This window comes from Xiphophorus couchianus, chromosome 7 (genome assembly GCF_001444195.1).
Source record: "Xiphophorus couchianus chromosome 7, X_couchianus-1.0, whole genome shotgun sequence".
NCBI classification, from domain to species: Eukaryota; Metazoa; Chordata; class Actinopteri; order Cyprinodontiformes; family Poeciliidae; genus Xiphophorus; species Xiphophorus couchianus.
Genome location: NC_040234.1, coordinates 37,139,293 through 37,159,922, shown reverse-complemented (window position 1 = coordinate 37,159,922; position 20,630 = coordinate 37,139,293). Strand labels below are relative to the sequence as shown.

The following is a 20,630-nucleotide window of genomic DNA, read 5'->3' as shown; positions in this document are numbered from 1 at the left end:
CCATAGATGTATTTCATTCGCTTCGACGCGCAAACCAACATTACATCTTTATGAGACACAACTGAGGAAATGTGTTTATTACATTCCAGTGAGGTTTTCACATCCTACCATTTTTATTTTCTTTATTGTGTGTGTGTGTGTGTGTGTGTTAGCTTATTGTCTGAGGATAAATGCGGTTCAGTTTCATCGTTTATGTTTAAACAATAAAATATTAAAATCATGAACAAACATCAGGTTTGATGCTTCTTGGTCTAAATAACTGAATGTTGTCAGATTTCAGTGGATTTATGAGTTTTGACTCTTTGTAGTTTATTGTCCACAGAAAAAGTTTGTTACTGCTGCACATTTTCACGCCAGCAAAAAGGTGTGTGTATATTTACACAAACTTTGACGCAAAGTTAAATTATACATGCTGACTTGTGCGTAAAATATGGCGCCGCACAGTTTTTTTGCGCACGCTGCTTTATGCATGAGGCCCCAGTGCCGAAAATAAAAGATGGCTGACGACCTGAGGTCGAATCTCCACTGCAGGCCTAACGGCCAGCTTGGTGCTGCCACCTTCAGGAGGAAACAGAACCTGTTGAACAGCAGCCAGAACCAGATCCATAGCCAACATGGAGACTTTTCTGGATCCAACCATCAGAGCAGCTTATCACCGAAAACACCTGTCAGTGTAGATACTAGCATTAGCATTAGCATGCTAACCCCTCAGGTTAGATGTTTCTCATATTTCCCATCATGCACTGAAATTCCAAAATAACGGCCATTTAGCAAGATGGCTGCCATTTGTGATCCTTTAAAAACAATTATTGATATAAAACATGTTTCATGACCTGGATGACCTTTATGACATCAGATGATTTCCTCTTTGGTCATAATATTAATGCTGCTTGAAACTAATAAACTGTATCAGAATCTGAGGACTTTGCTGCTGGCGAGTTTCACAGCCGCCGCCCGGATGGAGAAGAGAGACGACGACTCGACCTTAGCGTTAGCTTCTGCTAATATGTTTCGTGGCTAACTGCAGTGAATATTTTGAGACTGAATTTGTGTGAAAATTCAACATGTTGAATCATTACAGGGATGAAAGTATCAGATCCAGACGATGTTTCTGCTGCAAAATCCAGAAGCCGATTTTAGGAATCTGCTTTTTGTCCAGACGGGATTTAAATAGCTGTGCGGCTTTAAAGGTCTAAAGTTTCCATCATCAGATCTTCTTCCTGTCCGATCTGATCCCATCGACCTGCAGCTCCAACAAACTCCGCCAGCTTTAATCCAGGGACGGCCGCCGCCTGATTACATTCCCCGGGCCGAGGAAGACGAAGGGGAACGAGGTTAGGGAGCGAAGATTAGCGCAGGCTAATTGCTGCTGCGCTAACAGCTGCAGAGACCAGGCTTTCTCCCAGCAGCAGTGTTGCTCCTCTGAGGCCTTTACAGAGAAAAACAGCTGGGAAAACCTGGAAGACCTGGAAAACCTGAAACCAAACAGTGGTGTTTCAGACTGAGCTCACTCCAGCCCAGTTCAGTCCGCTTTAATCCGACTCCGGTCCGTTTGTTCATAAAGTCCAGTCTGGCTGGTGAGGTGTGAACGCTAATCGACCTCTGACCTCTGGTCCTCAGAACCTCGGTCAACAAAACCGACGTCAAAACCAATCGACCCAAACTGTGGAAATAAAAAATTAATCACAGAATGTTGTTGAACTTTTCAACATTCTTGTTTCCATCGGCTGTAAAACGTTCTGATCCAAATCCAAACGTATCCGACTCTGAGAACGTGAGTTGTGGTTGTCTGGGAGATGTTTGCTACATCTTCAGTTCAGCTATAAATCATCAATAACATAACAAAACATCCAGAATAAATCCTGCTTCGCTGCAGAGAAAATTCAACAAACTTTCATCTTCATGTAGAAAAGAAGCACAAAGGAAGCGAAGCTAGGTGGAAGTGATGCTAGCGAAGCTGTCTAGCACAGCTAACGTTGAAATATGAATTCAAGCTGATAGCTCATAATGTCTTTGTTAAGGTCAGTGATTTAATTATGATTTTAATTATTCCAATAATCATAGATGTGATTATTGTGACGTGATTTAAAGTATCCATATCTATTTTCATTCACAAATACAAACATTTATTCATTGAGCTGCAGTTTTTTAACCGCCTGCAGGATTTAAATCCCTCCGATTGATTCCTTCAAATACAGCAGGACCGGCATCAGCCACCAGGGGGAGCCACCGCCATCTGCATGAATTACCCTACCGATATCTCTGCTCAAAATAATAATAATAATAATAATAATAATAATAATGTTAAATACCAAAAAAAGCTAAGAATAAACAGGCTTCCAAAAATAGTAAATATTAGCATAAATCTTTTAAAACAAACTAGAAAACTGCAACAAATAATCATTCTTGCTAAATCACAACAAAATATGCTGAAACTAAGAAATAAATAAAAAACAACATGATTAGAAAAGCATTCTCATTAATCTAAAAATAGTGATGTAAACCAGAAAAATGCAGATGACGAACATTAATTAAATGCAAAAAGCATGATAAAATAATGCTAAGTAATCAAAATGTGAAGCTAGTTTTTAGCTTTACATTTGAATATTTCAGCATAATGTTCAGCTCATTAAAATCATAAGCTGTTCATGGGAGAGGGCAGCATTCAGAGCGAAACTGATTCTCCTAAAATCAAAGTCACTGATCTGTTATCAAAAAGCAACAGCGCCTCTGCTGGACGGGACGGGCACTGCATGTGCAGAGAGACTTTAGCAGCTCTGACTGGTTCCAGCAGCTGGAAACCATTAAAGCCTGCGTTACCTGAGCCGGTACGCTGACCCGGTTAGCAGAGCTGGTTAGCGCCAGTTAGGATCCAGAACGGATCCAGACTCTGAAGTCCAGCTGCAGCAGAACCTCAAGCTGAGGATCTGATTGGACATTCAGAGCTCAGCTTCAGGAGGAAGAGGAGGAAGAGGATGTTAGCATGGACAGCAGAGCCGCTGAATGCATCAAACCTGTTGGCTGCAAGTTTCCTTCAGCCAGACAGGAAGTAAGCAGCTGAAGTCTCATCAACTTCCTGTGTGACTCTAGAGCTGCTGGACCTCTAGCTGCTCTAGACCTACTGGGATCTACAGGGAGGGATCTGGTCAGCAGGCTGTTGGTATTCAGACGGTGAACCTGTTTGGCTGGAGTGTGGCTCCGCCCCCTTTATCTGAGCAGAGTGAGGCCTCCTGTTTGCTGCAGCTGCCCTTCATCATCCTGCTCCTCTGCCTCGGTGCTTCACACTTTCATCAGCTAAGGAATCAAAACAGCATAATAAAAAAAAAAAGTTGGATGCAAAGAAAGAATTTTCCTTGATTTTCTCTTTAAAGTTGTGTTGTAATGTTACTGTCTGGAGTGTTGCTTTGTGACATCGATTAATCTCCTTGGCAACCATTCAGCTGCTAAACACCTGGGTGGACCTGGCCCCGCCTTCAAGGCGCAGCTCCTCCCCCACTCAGCTCCTTCAGACTAGCCAGCAGCAATTAGCAAACATCTGCTGAGCTCATCATGCTGCTGGTAAAACCGTTAAAGGGTTAATAGAGTAGCCATGTTGGGATGACTTCCTGGAGGCGGAGCTTCAGGAAGAGCAGGAGCTTCTTAAAGAGACAGAGGCCCAGTTTCAAGGAGTAAATCAGAAAGTCAAATTCAATTTATGTCATATTTGATACATGCAGCATTTTCATAACAATTGAAGGAAATATAGTTATTGCTATGAACATTTATAAACGCTGTCCCTTTAAATGGGACACAGTTCAGTTGTTTAATAGTTCATTTCAGGGTTTGCAATTAATCGATAAAATATCAAAATGACGTCTGTGTTGTTGCTACATGCTAGCTTTGAGATGCTATTTTAGACTAGTATAGCTTCGCTCATAAGCTACCTCCTGCTAGCATCACGTGAACACAACAGTCTTTTCCAGCGTCCAATCAGATTGCTTAGAAGCAGAAATAAACCGAATCAGCTTCATTGCTGCTGTTAGCGGCTGTGCGTCACATTTACGGCTGTACCAGAAACACGTCAGTAAAAAGGGTCCAGGTGGCAGAATGAACCGTTTTTTGTTTGACTTGCTTAAAAATATCCAAACATTATACTAGTAACTTATGTTGGACAGAAACAGCATTATACATTAGCATGTCATTCGTTCATTCATTAAAAGATGTATCCCATCCAGTATTCCAGGAATATTCCTGCTTTTCCAGGCAAACAGAGGAAAACCGTTTGAGGTCAAATCTCCAGAGTGTTCCTGAAATAAACAGATCGTTTTCCCAGAACAGAAAACGTCAAAACGCTGAAGAGGAAACACCTGCTGATCTGATGCTCCATTAAATCCCACAACACTGATTCCATTTTCCACATCATTTCTCTAACAGCCGAGTTCATCGCCACCAGGAGTCCAACGCTCCAAACAGCAAACCCCACGCTTTATCACAGATCCTTCAAAAGCAGGTCCTGCTTCCACTGACACTCTGCTGGCCTCAGATCAGACAACAACCATAATAACTCTTTACTGTTTCCATCTGGAGGTTTGATTGTAAATTTGAGCCATAATTTCCACCAGTAAAGGAAACATTTCTGTCTGAGCCAGAAGAACCGGTATCTATCAGAACCTCTGCTGCTGTTTCCGGGTCAGCCTGTGTAGAACCGGTTCCTGTGGTTCTGGTTTTGGCTCTGCAGCAGAAACGTGTTTTCTCTCCTCCACTGAGTTTCTCTTTGTGAATGATCAGTAATCAGTTTTTCTCCTTTGCTGAACAGCGAATGGCCGTGTTGGTGCCGCAGCAGCTTAATTGCTGCAGCTGCAGGCAGGGAGCCGCCCACCAGCTGTCAGAGGATTCCTCCCGCTGCATCGCTCGCTGGCGGCAGAAAACCTCAAGATGTGGAGAATGGATCCACTGAGTGGGCCTGAAACGGGCCTGGAGTAATCACCGCGCTCTGCTCCATCAGATGGGCTAATTATGGCTCACTGGAGCACAGACTGCTGCTGCACCACTCTGATTTCTGCAGCTGCTTCAAGCTAACAGGGAGCAACAGCTACAAGCTAACAGGGAGCAACAGCTACATGCTAACAGGGAGCAGTAGCCACAAAACATTTCTCCCTCATCTTCCTGATCACTGCAGAGGACTTCCTGTTTCTGACAAACACCAAACCTTAACCAGGTGGACGAAGACGAGCAGAAGATCTACACCATGCTAGAGCTAATGCTAATCCTGGTAACCGCAGTTTTAGCATCATTCTTTTTCTCACAGCACTAAATCAGAATGCTTTATGTGCTACTATTTAAAGCAATGTAATGAAGGTTATCACATCTCTAACAGACACAATGACTGAACTGGACAGATATGCTAAAGTTAGCATTAGCATGCTAACTAACATTCAAAGCTAATTAGTGATTTTCAGATTTGTCTAAATTTTGTTTGACTTGTTTAAAAATACCCAAACATTATACTAGTAACTTGTGTTGTACAGAAACAGCATTATACATTAGCATGTCAGCTAGCATCCACAACTACTCAGTGATAGTCTTGTCTAAATCATAACATGATTTTAAAGTTTAAATCTACAAATGTGTTGGAATGAAGAATAATAATGGAAATCACACAAATCTGTGAAAATGAACCCAGAGGCCTGTTTTTGCTTCTGAACGATCTGATTGGATGCTGCAAAACACTACTGTTGTGCTAAAGGGAGCTAGCCTATCAGCAAAGCTATGCTAGCCCAAAATAGCATAGTCAGTCAGGAGGGAAGCAGTAAAGATGTAGCAGCTAACACTAATGTCAGTGTCCACAATAGCAGCTAATGCTAATGTTAGCATCCACAGTCCACAACTCTCCATGGATGATCAAAGAAACTGGAAAGTTGATTGGATGAAAAACCTCTTTGCTTCGATCTGATGGAAAACCTGAAGATCAAATCCATAAATGTCTGATGGATGTTTATTCAGTAACTCAGCAGATGTTGCTGATTTTGTCGATGAATTGTGAACTCTAAGCCTTTGGATCAAGTTGGTTTAAAGAATCCAGCGTTCAGACGAAGCGCAGCAGCAAGTGAAGGTGAAACCGCAGACAGAGGGAAGTGTTTGTTTGTGCCGCTCTGATGAAAACGCTTCACCAACTTTGTCACAAAGTCTCTGCCTTCTGTGGTGCAGCAGGACAGGCTGCGCGGCGCCGGCATACTGATGAGGCTCCGCTGCCAGGCCCCGCCCCCGCCTGCTGCTGGGCCGTCTGTTAGCCACACTGGCAGCTGATGGGAACCCAGCTGCATGCTGGGATTAGAATGAACCAGACCAGAAGAGGAACAGGATGTGACATCACCTGTCAGCAGATGATTACTGCTGGAAAATCCTGGAGGAGTCGCTCCGATCTGCTGCTCACATGGAGAAGAGCTAGTCGCCGAAAACCTGCAGCGCAGTGGAAACCAGCACAGGCCGACCCTGAAGACTAGTGGCTGCAGCCCGAGCACCCAGCAGATGGACGGAGGAGGAAAGGTTTCCTGATCTGCACTTCGTTTCAGAGGTCCTGCGGTTTCTGGAGCTGGTTCTGGTTTCGGTGATAAATGGAATCGGACCTGCAGAAACAGCCGGATCATTCCTGACATCAGAGACACACAGAACCGTCTGCTACTCATCAGTTCAGCTCTTTAGATCCAAACCTGGTCAGGGAGGAGCAGCGACGGATGGGAGGGGAGTCAGGTGTGTGTGTGTGTGTGTGTGTGTGTGTGTGTGTGTGTGTGTGTGTGTGTGTGTGTGTGTGTGTGGCCACTGACAGCGCAGCAACTCGGGTTGTGATGGAGGAGGATGCAGTACCGCTTACAGACAGCGGGGGGCAGTGTTGCTCCGGGCTCTGCGTTCAGGCTGAGGACAGGAAGCAGAAACTCAGCAGCTCTTTAATCTGCGCCTCTAGGGAGAAATCAGGAATCTCCCAGGATTCAGAAAATCTGAATGAAATGAGAAGTTTTCGGGTTTTATTAAAACTGGACGATATTTAATCAGTGTTAAAATCATCTGCCCACAAATCAAGCTAGGCTATTGAACAAACAGCTGGTTTCCTTGAAAACCTTCATCGTGCCTTGAATGCTAATCTGATTATAATCTTTGAAATTCTTCAAGTTCCTCCTCAGTGAGATTGTTAGGAATCAAAATGTTTCAACCTACAGTTAAATGTAGTCAATATTTTTTTTAGTATTTATGCTTTAGCATGTTTTGTTCCCCGACCAATCAAATCAGATTCTCTTCAGTCCAAAAACTGTCTCTCTTCTTTAGTTGTCTGGAAATTATTTTTTCATTTTCAGATTTTCTCTTATTAGTTAAAAGTTTTCCTTTCTTTTACCATGTTAAACCAATAAAGTCTTTCAAATTAGTTATTCCTGAGATCTTACTGGGTGTCTTACAGTATCGGATAGTATTTTTGCATAAATTTGTAGTTTTTTAAGCTTGTCGCATTGTTTACTTCCTGGTTCGGTAAAGGGGTCCTGAAAAGCCACGCCCACACAAACATCTGTCTTTCCCAGCTGCCGCCACCAGTTAATCTATAACACCGGCTCACACATGTTTGTGTCTGATTATTCTCTGCAGCTGATCAGATCCAGGAGTGAGTTCATCAGTTCATGTGAAGATTAGATCACACCTGGCTTACCTGGGCGGTTAGCATACGGCGGCTAACCATCCAGCTAGCAAACCGAAACAAAATTAAACAAAATCAATTCAAACGTATCTCAGAATTGTTACATTTGCTATAATAATCCAGCATGACTTCTATTTGACTAATATCTACTTTGTTTCAAATGTGTTTATTGAACTTTGGATTTAGATCCATACATAAATGGAGCAACATTACAGTTCATCCAGCAGGGGGCGCTGGAGCCGCCCAGACCGTCTGATGGTCCATCAACATGAACATGAAAATATTTGACCTCAGTCAGTGACAAGTGAAGCGTTTATTGATTTCTAATTGATCAGCTGTCCAATCGGATTGCTCCCAGTTCAACTCGTCTCTGAAGTTTGAAACAAACTTCCTGAAGATGTTTTACTTTGACTTGGCCGCTTGTGAACCTGCTCCCCAGTGAAGGTGATTTAAATAACTCGCTCATTAGCCGCCGGCTCTCAGGGCTGCTCTGGCAATTATCAGTTGCTCCCTGCAGGCAACGGGCAATCTGAGCTAATTGAGCTGCGCCGCGCTGCAGGAACAGAGAGACAAGGAGAGAGACCTTTCCATCCGGCCTGGAGGAGCCCATTACACAGGATTCACTGGGAGTTTAACTGGTTTAACTGGTCTCCTATTGATGGTTTGCTGCTTTAAGCTCAAAGTGAAACATCAGAACCAGATGGAGGAAACTCTCTGGATTGTGTCGGTAAATCTCTGTGGTCAGAGTCACAGCTGACTAATTAACTGACCTGATAACTAGCATCTCTGCTAATGTGACAGAGGCCTTAAAGGGACAGTGTCTGGGTTTTACATAAAATCATTTATAGCATAACGCAGTACCTATGTTTTCTTCAGTTGTACATGCTGTGTGTATCAAATATGACTTCAGTGGAATTTGACTTTCTGATTTAGCGCCTTGAAATTGGGCCTCTGTCTCTTTAAGAAGCTCCTGCTGTTCCTGAAGCTCCGCCTCCAGGAAGTTACCCCAACCTCTATTAACCCTTTAATGTTTTTACCAGTGTTTCAATGAGCAGCAGCTCCTATAATGATCTTCAGACGTTCATCCTGAGTTCTCTCTCATTTAACTCCCTTATTTGAATAAACTATGTTTCAGTGATTACGGTGGATCATCTAGTTTGAAAGTTAAAATTCAAATATTTACATAGTTTTAATATTTTACTGAGAATAAAACAGAAAACCATGATATTATTCCATAGCGTTTAACTGTGTGACTGAAGCTGCAGGTTTATTTTAATTAAAGCAGCTCTGCTCATTAAACAGAACCTCTGACCCGGTTCTGTTCTGCCCAGTTAATTGGGCCGACCGGTCAGGGTTAGCATCATTTCCTGTCTGAACAGAGAGGACGGGACTCTGAAGGGGGCGGGGCCTAAAGCATCTCTCCTGGTTGAAGACAGGAAGAACGATGCATCTGCTCCCTCATAGTCTGCTGGATTAGTGGAACTGTCAATAAACAGAGCCATGCTAACGCTAGCTAGCTGTCAGGGCAGAGCTCCAGAAGTCCAGCAGCTGCTTAGAGGCCTGAATAAGAGCAGAGGCTGGAGGGAGGTATGGAAGTGGAGTGTTTTCCCTGAACTATCTAAATGTTAAGTTTGGAGTAAAATATTTAGTTGGTTAACTCAATGTTTAATATGAAAACAATATTCCTTGTATGCTTCCTAGCTAAATATTTAGCTTGAAGCTTAACTTTCAGCTTCAATTAGCTAACTAGCTTTTGACTTTGAAGGTATACATTTAGCTTGCTGGCTGAATATTTAGCTGGTAGTTATGAATGAATGAATACCTTTTCTTAGTGAACTTGAGAAATGAACCCCCTGGTTTTATTCTATGACCGGCTAAATAACCCAAATTATTGCTCTCACTTTCTGACTAAGTTTTCAGACTCATTCCTCCCAGGAAACTGAACCTCTAACGTTTAGTTTCTCCTCATGTTTCTGCCATTTTGTTTGGTTTTCTGATGTTGGAGAGAATATTGATGTTGACATAGTCTGAGCCTTTAGCCTCATCAGGCAGATCTGTTCAGAAACTAGCAGCTCAGCTCCTCCATCTTTATGAAGTTCAAGTTTCCCTGCAGAACTTCCTGGTTCAGTCTGCAGTCGACTCTCATTGGTTAAGCTGTCAGCAGCACCAGCGTCGGGCCGGACCAGGTTCTGCCGGACAAAGGCAGCTTTATCAGGCTGTCTGTTCTGCATTCAGTCGGCCGGTCGGCGTCTCCGCCTCCTTCCAGCAGCAGAAACACAAAAAGCTGCATTCACATTCAGATCAGACTGTAACGTCCTGAAGCCGCTCCGCCGCGACTCGCCGCATCATCAGATACATAAATTATGTCTCATTTCACAAGATTCAAAGTCACAGTGAAGCTGCAAACTAAAACGTGTCAGATTAACCTGGTTTAACTCAGACATGCTGGTTATGGTTAGCTTCAGGCTAGCTCCAGGTTAGCTTCGGGATAGCTTTAGGTTAGCTTTGGGCTAGTTTCATGCTACTCCAGGTTAGCTTTGGGCTAGTTTCATGCTAGCTGCATGTTAGCTGTAAGGTAGTTTCAGGCTAGTTCCTGGTTCCAGAATCATCTGTAGATCAGCTCAGAGCAGCTGTAGCTTTAGAGCTGGACTGAATGCTGAAGATGATCCAGTCCTGATGAAGGCCAGCAGCAGGAAGACAGCAGCGCTTCGACTGACCCGTCAGAACCAGAGGTCCAGCTGAACCAAACCAACCTGGTTCAGAGTTGGAGCTGGAGCAGAAAGCAGTCGATCCGGAGTCTGCCGCAGGAAACGTCCTGACTGTAGTTTGTCATTAATAATCGATCAGCAGCAGGAACACTCAGACGATCTCAGTCCGGTTTTCATCCTCTCACTGGTTCACCGTCCAGCAGTCTAGTCCAAGTCTTCAATGTGCTTCACATCATGACAATACGAAGCAGTAATCAGTGGAGATAATCCTGGATGACATTAGTCCTCTGGTTCTGCAGCTGGTAGAAGGCCCACTTTAGAACCATCTTTATGTGCTCTGGAGGTTCAGAGTTCCTCACTTCACCAGGTTTCAGGCAGAAGCTGGTTCTGGTGCTGGTTCTGGTGCTGGCCTCCTCTAGGTGAATCGTCTTGTTGAGTTCAATGGCACCCTGGGGTGCCAGCAGCAACTGCTTGATAGTATGTGCTGGCGTTCTGACTAAAACCAGGAAGATAGAGAACATAACACCAGTTTTAAAGTCCCTCCACTGGCTCCCTGTAGCTCAGAGAATAGACTTTAAAATACTGTTGTTAGTTTATAAATCACTGAACGGCTTAGAACCACAATACATTAAAGATCTGCTGTTGTTGTATCAACCTTCCAGACCTCTCAGGTTCTGGTTCTGGTTCTGCTCTGCATCCCCAGAACCAGAACCAAACGAGGAGAAGCAGCTTTCAGCATCTATGCACCACAAATTTGGAACAAACTTCCAGAAAACTGTAAAACAGCTGAAACACTGACTTCTTTTAAATCTCGACTAAAAACCCACCTGTTTAGGATTGTATTTGAAATGTAATCAATTACAAATTTATTGATGGAACTTGAATGATTGATTCTATGTTTCATTGTGTTTCTGTGTTTGTAATGATGTAAAGCTCTTTGAAATGTCTTGTTGCTGAAATGTGCTATACAAATAACATTTGATTGATTGATTGATTGATGTTATCAGGTTTTTAACATGTTATCAGGTTGTTAGCAGTTTGTTAGTATGTTGTTAGCATGTTATTATCAGGTTGTTATCAGGTTGTTAGCATATTGTTAGCAGGTTTTTATCATGTTATCAGGTTGTTATCAGGTTGTTAGCATATTGTTAGCAGGTTTTTATCAGGTTGTTATCAGGTTGTTAGCATATTGTTAGCAGGTTTTTATCATGTTATCAGGTTGTTATCAGGTTGTTAGCATATTGTTAGCAGGTTTTTATCAGGTTGTTAGCATACTGTTAGCAGGTTGTTAGCAGTTTGTTAGTATGGTGTTAGCATGTTATTATCAGGTTGTTATCAGGTTGTTAGCATATTGTTAGCAGGTTTTTATCATGTTATCAGGTTGTTATCAGGTTGTTAGCATATTGTTAGCAGGTTTTTATCAGGTTGTTAGCATACTGTTAGCAGGTTGTTAGCAGTTTGTTAGTATGGTGTTAGCATCTTATTAGCAGGTTTTTTTATCAGGTTGTTAGCATGTTATCAGGTTGTTAGCATACTGTTAGCAGATTGTTAGCAGTTTGTTAGTATGTTGTTAGCATGTTATTATCAGGTTGTTATCAGGTTGTTAGCATATTGTTATCAGGTTTTTAACATGTTATCAGGTTGTTATCAGGTTGTTAGCATATTGTTAGCAGGTTTTTATCAGGTTGTTAGCATACTGTTAGCAGGTTGTTAGCAGTTTGTTAGTATGGTGTTAGCATCTTATTAGCAGGTTTTTTTATCAGGTTGTTAGCATGTTATCAGGTTGTTAGCATACTGTTAGCAGATTGTTAGCAGTTTGTTAGTATGGTGTTAGCATCTTGTTAGCAGGTTTTTTTATCAGGTTGTTAGCATGTTATCAGGTTGTTAGCATACTGTTAGCAGATTGTTAGCTGGTTTTTATCAGGTTGTTAGCATACTGTTAGCAGGTTGTTAGCAGATTGTTAGCAGGTTGTTAGCGGGTTGTTAGCAGGTTTTTATGAGGTTGTTAGCATGTTGTTAGCTTATTGTTAGCGGGTTGTTAGCATATTGTTAGCAGGTTTTTATCAGGTTGTTAGCTTATTGTTAGCAGGTTGTTAGTTGGTTGTTAGCAGGTCTTTATTATGATCCAAACGGTTCTCCAGCGCCGCTGCAGCCTATCACAGATTTGAAGAGAGACAGAAATCTGCACTTCAGCTGATTTATGATAATTTCTCTGATTGTGGTTTTCTTTTCTCTGTTCTACATGCAGTTATACTCTGATGCTTTGTATAGGCTGCTGTTTTTAAATTTACAAGTGAAATGTTAACAAAAATAATTTGGATTATTTAGTCTGTCAGTAGAGAAATAAAAGGGGATTTATTTTTCAAAGTCATATTTTTTATAAATATTGAGCTCAGAGCTTAGAACTACATATTTAGTTAGAAAGTTAAATATTTAACTACCTCCGAGCAAAATATTTAGCTAAAATGTAAATTCACTTCCTCATAAGTGGAAGTGGATTATCAAAATAAAAGCTGGGCCTGGAACTCTTTCTGGTTGTTCCTCCTGATGCATCGCTGTCGCTTCAGTTCATTGGAAACATTATTGCTGGTAAAACGGCTCATGCTTTATTTAGCAACCAGGAAAAGCAACGATGAAAAAGAGGCAACATAAAGATTCAAAGCAGGAGTTTATAAAGACACAGCTTTTATTTTGGCAGTCCTTTTCTGGTAATCAGCATATATTTATAGACACCATGAATTTCAGGAGTTTATTTTACTTTCTCTGTGCGTCGTTTGAGAGTTGGACGCTTTCTGTCATGAAATATGGAGATGATGAAACTGACAGCAGAGATACTTTTATCTTTAAATAAATACTGCTTTGTTTTCTCTGCTGTCATCCATTATCATTAAAATGTTTGAGAACCAATTTTGTTGACCTGCTACAGTCAGAAGAGAGAGCGTTTGCTGTGGCGTCGCCTCACTGTGTGTGAGCCGTTCCACTCCGTAATCCTAACCAGCTCAGTAATTCAGCAGAGTTGGAATCAGATAGAAACCATCGATCCGTGTCAGGCCGCTGAACTCAGCCTCCGGCCCTCAGAGGCCTGATGAGGAGAACCGCCACCGTCCAGGAGGCGATACTCTGCTAGCGGCTCAGAACCTCCAGCTAACGAAGCTGAGCTGAAAATATTTGGGTTTTAATAGACCGTTTGGCCCTGTTGCTCTGGTGAACAATGCATCTAATGCTAACAGTGTAGCTATAGCTGCTAACGGTGTAGCTATAGCAGCTAATGGTGTAGCTATAGCTTAGCTATAGCTGCTCCGTTAGCTGCTAACGGTATATAGGCTAAAATTAATTTTTCATGTGAATTTATATATAAATTCACTAACGGTGCTAATGGTGTAGCTATAGCTGCTAACGGTGTAGCTATAACTGCTAACGGTGTAGCTATAGCTGCTAACGGTGTAGCTATAGCTGCTAACGGTGTAGCTATAGCTGCTAACGGTGCATCTATAGCTGCTCCGTTAGCAGCTATAGATGCACTGTATACAGATGTATACAGACTAAAATAAATTTTTCATGTGAATTTATATATACAAACTTTTTTTGAATCAGTTTTGGATCAAATAAATTTGAATCTTAAATATAGAAAAAACTTTTACTGTAGAAAGTTCTAAAGTAAATCCATCTGTCCTTCATCCTGATCATCTGATTATCAATATTAAAGGTCAAAGATCAATATCGGTATATTTCACATGTGATCTCTTGTCTGTCTCATTCATGACGTCATTATGAACAGAACCTCATTTATCGATACATAGTTATTGATTTATGATTCCAGACTGGGGATTCCTGTCTCAGGTCTTTGGATCTCAGTTCAGGTTCTGGTTCCGATGAGTCCCGGACTTTGAAAGCTGTTTAACTGGCGGATTGTCTGGGATTGGTGGTACCGAACCTGTCAGAACCCGCCGGGTTCTTCATGACTCCATCAGAACCGTTCATTCTGAGGAGCTGCAGCCCGCCCCTCCCTCTGACCCTTCATCACCTCCTCCTCTTCCTCCTCTCAGGCTGCGTCCTCCAGAACATCAGCCGGATCGCAGCAGAACCTCCGCTGCTCTCTGAGAGCGTCTCGGTTCTGTTTGTCCGGAGCCAGCGCGTCTGAAAGTCTCCGGAGGAGGAGGCGCTCAGCCCGGTTCTGCTCCGGTTCTGCCCTGGTTCTCCTCCAGGCATCATCTCCAGTCGTGACGCTTCTCTTTTGGATTCCGCAGCGGAACCGAACCGGGTCCGGTTCTCCGTCGGTTCTAGTAGGTTCGTTTTGGAATTGGACCGGGTTGTGGACAGCAGGGGGACCATGACCGCCACCAAGGAGCAGCAGAACCAGAGACCGAACCAGCCGCAGCAGGATGAGGTGAGCCGCCGCCGCCGCCGCTGCTGCTGATTTCAGGTCCAGAACCCGTCCGGTCCAACAGAACCGGCGGGTCTGAGCCGCGTTTGGGTCCAACAGAACCGGCGGATCTGAGCCGCGTCCAGCTTTCTGTGCAGATGATGATGATGGTGATGAAGATGAGGAGCGGAGTGAAGTTGCAGCAGCTGAGGGGGTGATGAAGAGGAGGGCGCAGAGTCCAACCTGCAGTCTGACCGGCAGGGGGCGCCGCTCCGCTCAGCTGCAGCTAATGCTCATTAGCAGGAAGCTAACAGCTGATGGAGCAATCAGACGGAAGATCGTTGCCCTGATCGTTGCTCTGATCGTTGCTCTGATCGTTGCTCTGATAGTTGCTCTGATAGTTGCTCTGATCGTTGCCCTGATCGTTGCCCTGATAGTTGCTCTGATAGTTGCTCTGATCGTTGCTCTGATCGTTGCCCTGATCGTTGCCCTGATCGTTGCCCTGATAGTTGCTCTGATCGTTGCTCTGATCGTTGCTCTGATCGTTGCTCTGATAGTTGCTCTGATAGTTGCTCTGATAGTTGCTCTGATCGTTGCCCTGATCGTTGCCCTGATAGTTGCTCTGATAGTTGCTCTGATCGTTGCTCTGATCGTTGCCCTGATCGTTGCCCTGATCGTTGCCCTGATAGTTGCTCTGATCGTTGCCATATTGAAATAATTTGTGTTGCTGATCTCCACTCAGTGGATTTAAAATTTATTGATATTTTTGATACATTTTGAAGAAACAACAGTTAGTTTTGGGATAATTTAATGTTATTAATTGGAATTTATGACGAAAAAGATGAACGATGCGACAAATTAACGGGGTTTTTATCACTAGGAGATTTCATCTGGTTTACTCCGGTTTATTCCGGTTTGTTCCAGTTTAATCCTGTCTATCGGCTCAGAGGCGTTCAGGTCCAACTGGTTTTCCAGAGCCGGGTTTGGATCCGTCTCTCTGTCCTCCAGTTCATTCCTCCAGAACCAGTCGACCCAAATGGACCCAGAGTTTCCCCCAGTAAACCAGCTCAGCCCGGCGGGCGGTCCACCATGTTTTTGTATTAAAAGATGTTAAGTTGACAGGAAATGTAAAAATATTACTGGGTAATTAAATGTTACTGGAAAACATCTCCAGTGAAGCGATATTTAAACCCACAACTAGTCTGAAAAACAACAAATCAAAAAATATAATTAAAATGAATATTAATTATTCATTAATAATAATTCATGATGTAAATATCCATACAGGTCAGCCTGAGTCCAGTTTGAGTGAAAGGAGGCGATCGATCGGCTGTGATTGGTCCGCTCCCTGTGGGTTTATGAATCGACTATAGATCATCTTTTAGGAATAAATCTGCTCTGCCAGTGAAAAGCTCAGCACAACAGAGACGCTTTCAGTCCTGCTTATTTAAACAAACAAAAAAAAGCAATTCTATTACTATTATTGTCCTTATAACAAAAACAAGCAGCGCTTAGCCTGGCGGGCTGCCAGGCTAATAATACACTGAGGGAAACCCAAGCAGACTGAGTCTAGGCGGTTCTATGAGACGTTCCTTCTAAGATCTTTAGTTATTTTCCAGAGGTTCATATTGAGCTTCGTTCTCATTTATCCTTCATCAAACTTCCTTCCAGTTTTTCTTTAATTAGATCTGAATCTGATTAAAGTTTGTTAGATTGAATTAAATCAGATTCTGATATTTTTCTGTTTCTTCCAGCTGAATAATTGGAGCTGTTTCAGTTTGTCTGAGTTGATCAAATTTGATCACTGATGGCAATTAAATCAATGAGTGTAAATTAATAAACTGCAATGACAATAAATCCAGAATATTTTACTTCATTTATTCTCACTTTTATTAATGTGGATAAAAAATAGAAACATTAGAGAGGCAGGAGGAGTCTGAACCAAATATGGAAATGAATAACGCAGCAGTGAAACATCTGGACCGCATCGCTGCGAGCTGCCAGGCCTGAGAGGCAGAACCCAGAGAGCCGGATCAGTCTCAGGATCAGTTTAATCATCCTGCTGAATCAGGATCTTTCTGCTCCGGTACTTTAAAAAATAACTTGATTACTGATTACTCCTTGAAAAGTAACTTAGTTACTTTACTGATTACTTCCACCTGGTGCTGGAAATTAGCATCTGGCTAATCTCTGTGTATTATTAGCGTCAGTATTAGGTATGATTAGTTATGATATCTAACGATAAATTGTCCCAGATGTCCCAATAAACGATAATACTCTCTGCTAACGATGCAAGATCAACTGGAGCCGGAAAACATTTTAAATATCCAAAAAAAATAAACAAAACGAATAAAATGAATTATCAAGTTTCTGTAAACAAACTGAGAACAGAACTTCATGATCCAGTTTTTAGAAAAAAATCATAAATCATGCAAATAATTCTCATTTTAATTTATCATGTGATTGATGGATTTACTGCGACAGCATGAATTGAACGTTCATTAATATTTATTTTAATATTTATTGACCCGTTCACAGAAAATCAATTCAATTTCTAACAAAAACTTTCATCATAAATGGATTTCTGCTGGACGTGTTGATCTGTGGGTTCATAATTAATATGTATTTATGCTCTAATATCATCATTAATATGTATTTATGCTCTAATATCATCATTAATATGTATTTATGCTCTAATATCATCATTAATATGGATTTATGCTCTAATATCATCATTAATATGGATTTATGCTCTAATATCATCATTAATATGGATTTATGCTCTAATATCATCATTAATATGGATTTATGCTCTAATATCATCATTAATATGGATTTATGCTCTGTATCCAGTTCATGGCTCAGCTGGATGGTAGTTTGTGTTTCTGCAGCTTCAGTCATCGATTCGTCTCCCACAGGCTGATCTGACAGCACCACAAACACACACACACACACACACACACACACACAGTCCTCTGAAATATTAGTTTGTATTTATATTTAGGTTAGTAAAGATGTTTTCCCTTAATGAACCATTAATTTAGTTTCTATTAAAGGAGATATTAAAGTTTCCATATTGTTGTTTTAATGATTTTGCTTTAAAACGTAAATACCGGCTGGATGAATCCATAAACACATTTTTAAAGATCAACCGTAATATAATTGAGCCGTTACATTTATCAACGCAGACGGCTAGCTTAGCTCTGGCAATAATACAATATTATAATTCTGAGTATTATAAATCAGATTGTTTTACATTTTCCATATCAGCTTTGGATCTGTACCATGTGTGCAAATAAACTAGAAAAGCAGCTCAAATTATTAGTTTAATTTCTGTTTAAAGTGTTTAAAAAGTTTACATTTCTTTGGTAAACATTTTTTTGACTCTGAAAGGGAGAGACTGAGGAACCGTCTGGCACAAGTTATTTCAATAATAGTAAAATCTGCAATTTTTAAATTCTGCAATTAAGTTAACAGAAGGTTAGCATGCTAACATTAGCATTTGATTGACCGTTTAAAATACGGCTTCAGATCACATTTACAGATAATCTAAAACATTTCAGACATCTGTGGAAATACTTCGGATGTTAGCCTGCTATGCTAATGTTAGCTTCACAGTGCTAATGTTAGCCTCACAATGACAATGTTAGCCTTACAATGACAATGTTAGCCTTACAATGACAATGTTAGCTTCACGGTGTTAATGTTAGCCTCACAGTGCTTTGACAGCATGACATATTGACATGATGCTCCAACAAACCAACTTTATTCCTAAAGCACTGTAAAACATGAACACCTGAGACAAAGAGCTGCACAGAACTGGAAACTGTAAACAATCAAGGAAACATTGCAAAAGAAATATGACTACAGCAAAGACATGATTTACTAAACTGATATTATTTACCTGACCTGATGTTTTAGTTGTCCCAAACGTTATGCAGGAAATGTTTCAGTTTTGGCTCCTAAACTTTAATTATTAGACATTTTTAGCTTCCTTTAAAATAATCTTTGTGCACTAGTGTTGACCCAGTGTAGATTTATGAAAGCTTTAATATCTGCTTACTGTGCAGCAGACCTGATGATGTTTCAGTGAATATCATATAAACTTCAGCTGAAGGATTGATCTGGATTCAGCTCTATAGCTTCGTTTGTTTTTCTGTTTTTGTGGAGAAAATGAGCTTTAAATGAGCAGCTTCATAATCCAGAGGGAAATATAGAGAAAATGAAACAGAGCCTGGAAAATGTGAGCAAATATTATCCACTGAGAGCTGCGCCTCCTACAGGCCAGCTGGTGTAATAACTCTGTGGGGTTGATCATCCTGAGCTTTAGATCAGATCGCTGTCTCCAATCAATCTGATTGACCAGTTGGTGTCTCTCACCTTTTATCTCCAACTGACAGGTCAAAGGTCACAGATTATCTCTGAGACAAGCACTGGAGAATTTGCTGCTGCAGATTTTGCTCTGATTTCAACCACAACATTATAATAAAGAGCCCAATAAACTCACAGGATTCCTGGAAACTGGACAGATCCGTCTGCCTGGTTCTGTTTGGATAAAAAGGTGACGTCAGGCGTCAGAGTCTGGCGCTGAGTGTTGGTTCTGGTCATCAGACCCGAAGTTCAGAGTAAAACTACTGCAGGGTAAACAAAAAGAAACAGACATGGTGACCAGCAGATGCTCTTCTTCTTCTTCTTCGTGTGAGAGGAGGGTGTGTGGAAGAGCGAGTGACAGAGTGCTTGTATATTTTCTATGCTTTGGTTTTTTCTTACTGTTTTTCTCTGGGTGTTTATGTTACTTGTTTAGTTGTGATTTTGTGTTAGTTTGTCACGTTTTAAGGTTTTTTTTGGGTTCGGTTGTGGCCGTCAGGCCGGTGTCTCAGGACGCCATGACGGCTGGTGGTGGGTCTTCCTCCACGCTGACACGGAAGAACGGCATCAAGGTGGGAGCTGGTTCTCTGTGCAGCGTGGAGGAAGTGTGTTTTTCTGTGGGTGAGGTGATCGGACATTGGTCCATGGACCTTACCAAGCTCCGCCCACAACGACCCACCTGACCGCAAGTCTCACAAACAAAGCCTGGTTGTTTCTAGGTAACATGACTGATTAGTGAATCATTTCTAGCTGATTTTCACAATAAATCAGCTACTAAATGGACAGAGGAACTAACAAGTTCATGTCATCAACTGGGAGCAGGTTACTGGTTTCTCAGTCACAAGCTGGTTGCAAACCTGAGGCCAGCAGGTGTCAGTCAGTTATGGTAGATCTGAACTTTGACCTCAATATGAGAAGCTACAGACTGATAGGAGGAACCAAAGAGCTCTGTAAAGGTAAAGGCAAATCTTCTGAAGTTGGGATATAATTCATTTAATTTCACATAATTACCGCGGTAGAAGCCATTTGTTTGTTAAAACTTTATGAAATATATTTGTTCTATTTGATGTTTGTTGTGAATGACGTAAACTCACAAACTAACGAGGTAATTACCCAGATAGCACATGATGTTAAATCAACGTTGAAAAATAGTTAGAATCGTTGATTTTTGGTTGAAGTCGACAAATGACGGTGGATCAACCATCAAACAACCATCCAATCAAACCGTTGAAACTGTGACATTGAATCAACGTTGTGTTGTGGTTGAAATCTGATCACTGAAATGCCGAAGTCTGATCAATGGTTAATTTTTGGTTGAAGACGACAAATGACGGTGGATCAACCATCAAACAACCATCCACCTCTAGCCAAGTAACCAGTGTTGAAACTGTGTCATTGAATCAATGTTGTTTTGTGGTTGAAATCTAATGACTGAAATGCCGATGTCTGATCAACATCTGATCAATATTGAATCAATGTCAGCTGTTTTGCCTCACCCCTTCCCCTCCTCTCCTCCTCATCAGAGCTCTGG

General features: G+C 41.7%; 1 protein-coding gene and 1 long non-coding RNA gene across 4 annotated transcripts in view; one reads left to right on the top strand and one right to left on the bottom strand.

Annotated features, from left to right (window-relative positions):
- LOC114147767 (uncharacterized) overlaps positions 1 to 19,961 on the bottom strand; it is a 26,542-nt gene extending 6,581 nt beyond the window's left edge. The window contains exons 1-3 of the long non-coding RNA XR_003596131.1: positions 19,623 to 19,961; positions 7,416 to 7,422; positions 5,359 to 5,365 (exon numbers count right to left, since the gene is read on the bottom strand). This is a non-coding gene — a long non-coding RNA (uncharacterized LOC114147767). The remainder of the gene's footprint in view (positions 1 to 5,358; positions 5,366 to 7,415; positions 7,423 to 19,622) is intronic.
- dpp10 (dipeptidyl peptidase like 10) overlaps positions 1 to 20,630 on the top strand; it is a 78,105-nt gene that overhangs the window by 8,556 nt on the left and 48,919 nt on the right. The window contains exon 1 of one of the 3 annotated variants that reach the window (XM_028022368.1): positions 14,035 to 14,755. The exons of 1 other annotated variant lie outside the window; for it this stretch is intronic. In XM_028022368.1, coding sequence (XP_027878169.1) covers positions 14,699 to 14,755 — 57 coding nt within the window. In that variant the 5' untranslated portion in view covers positions 14,035 to 14,698. Of the gene's footprint in view, positions 1 to 14,034; positions 14,756 to 20,035; positions 20,056 to 20,630 lie in introns of those variants that run through there. One more of the 3 variants, XM_028022369.1, reaches the window with a different exon arrangement.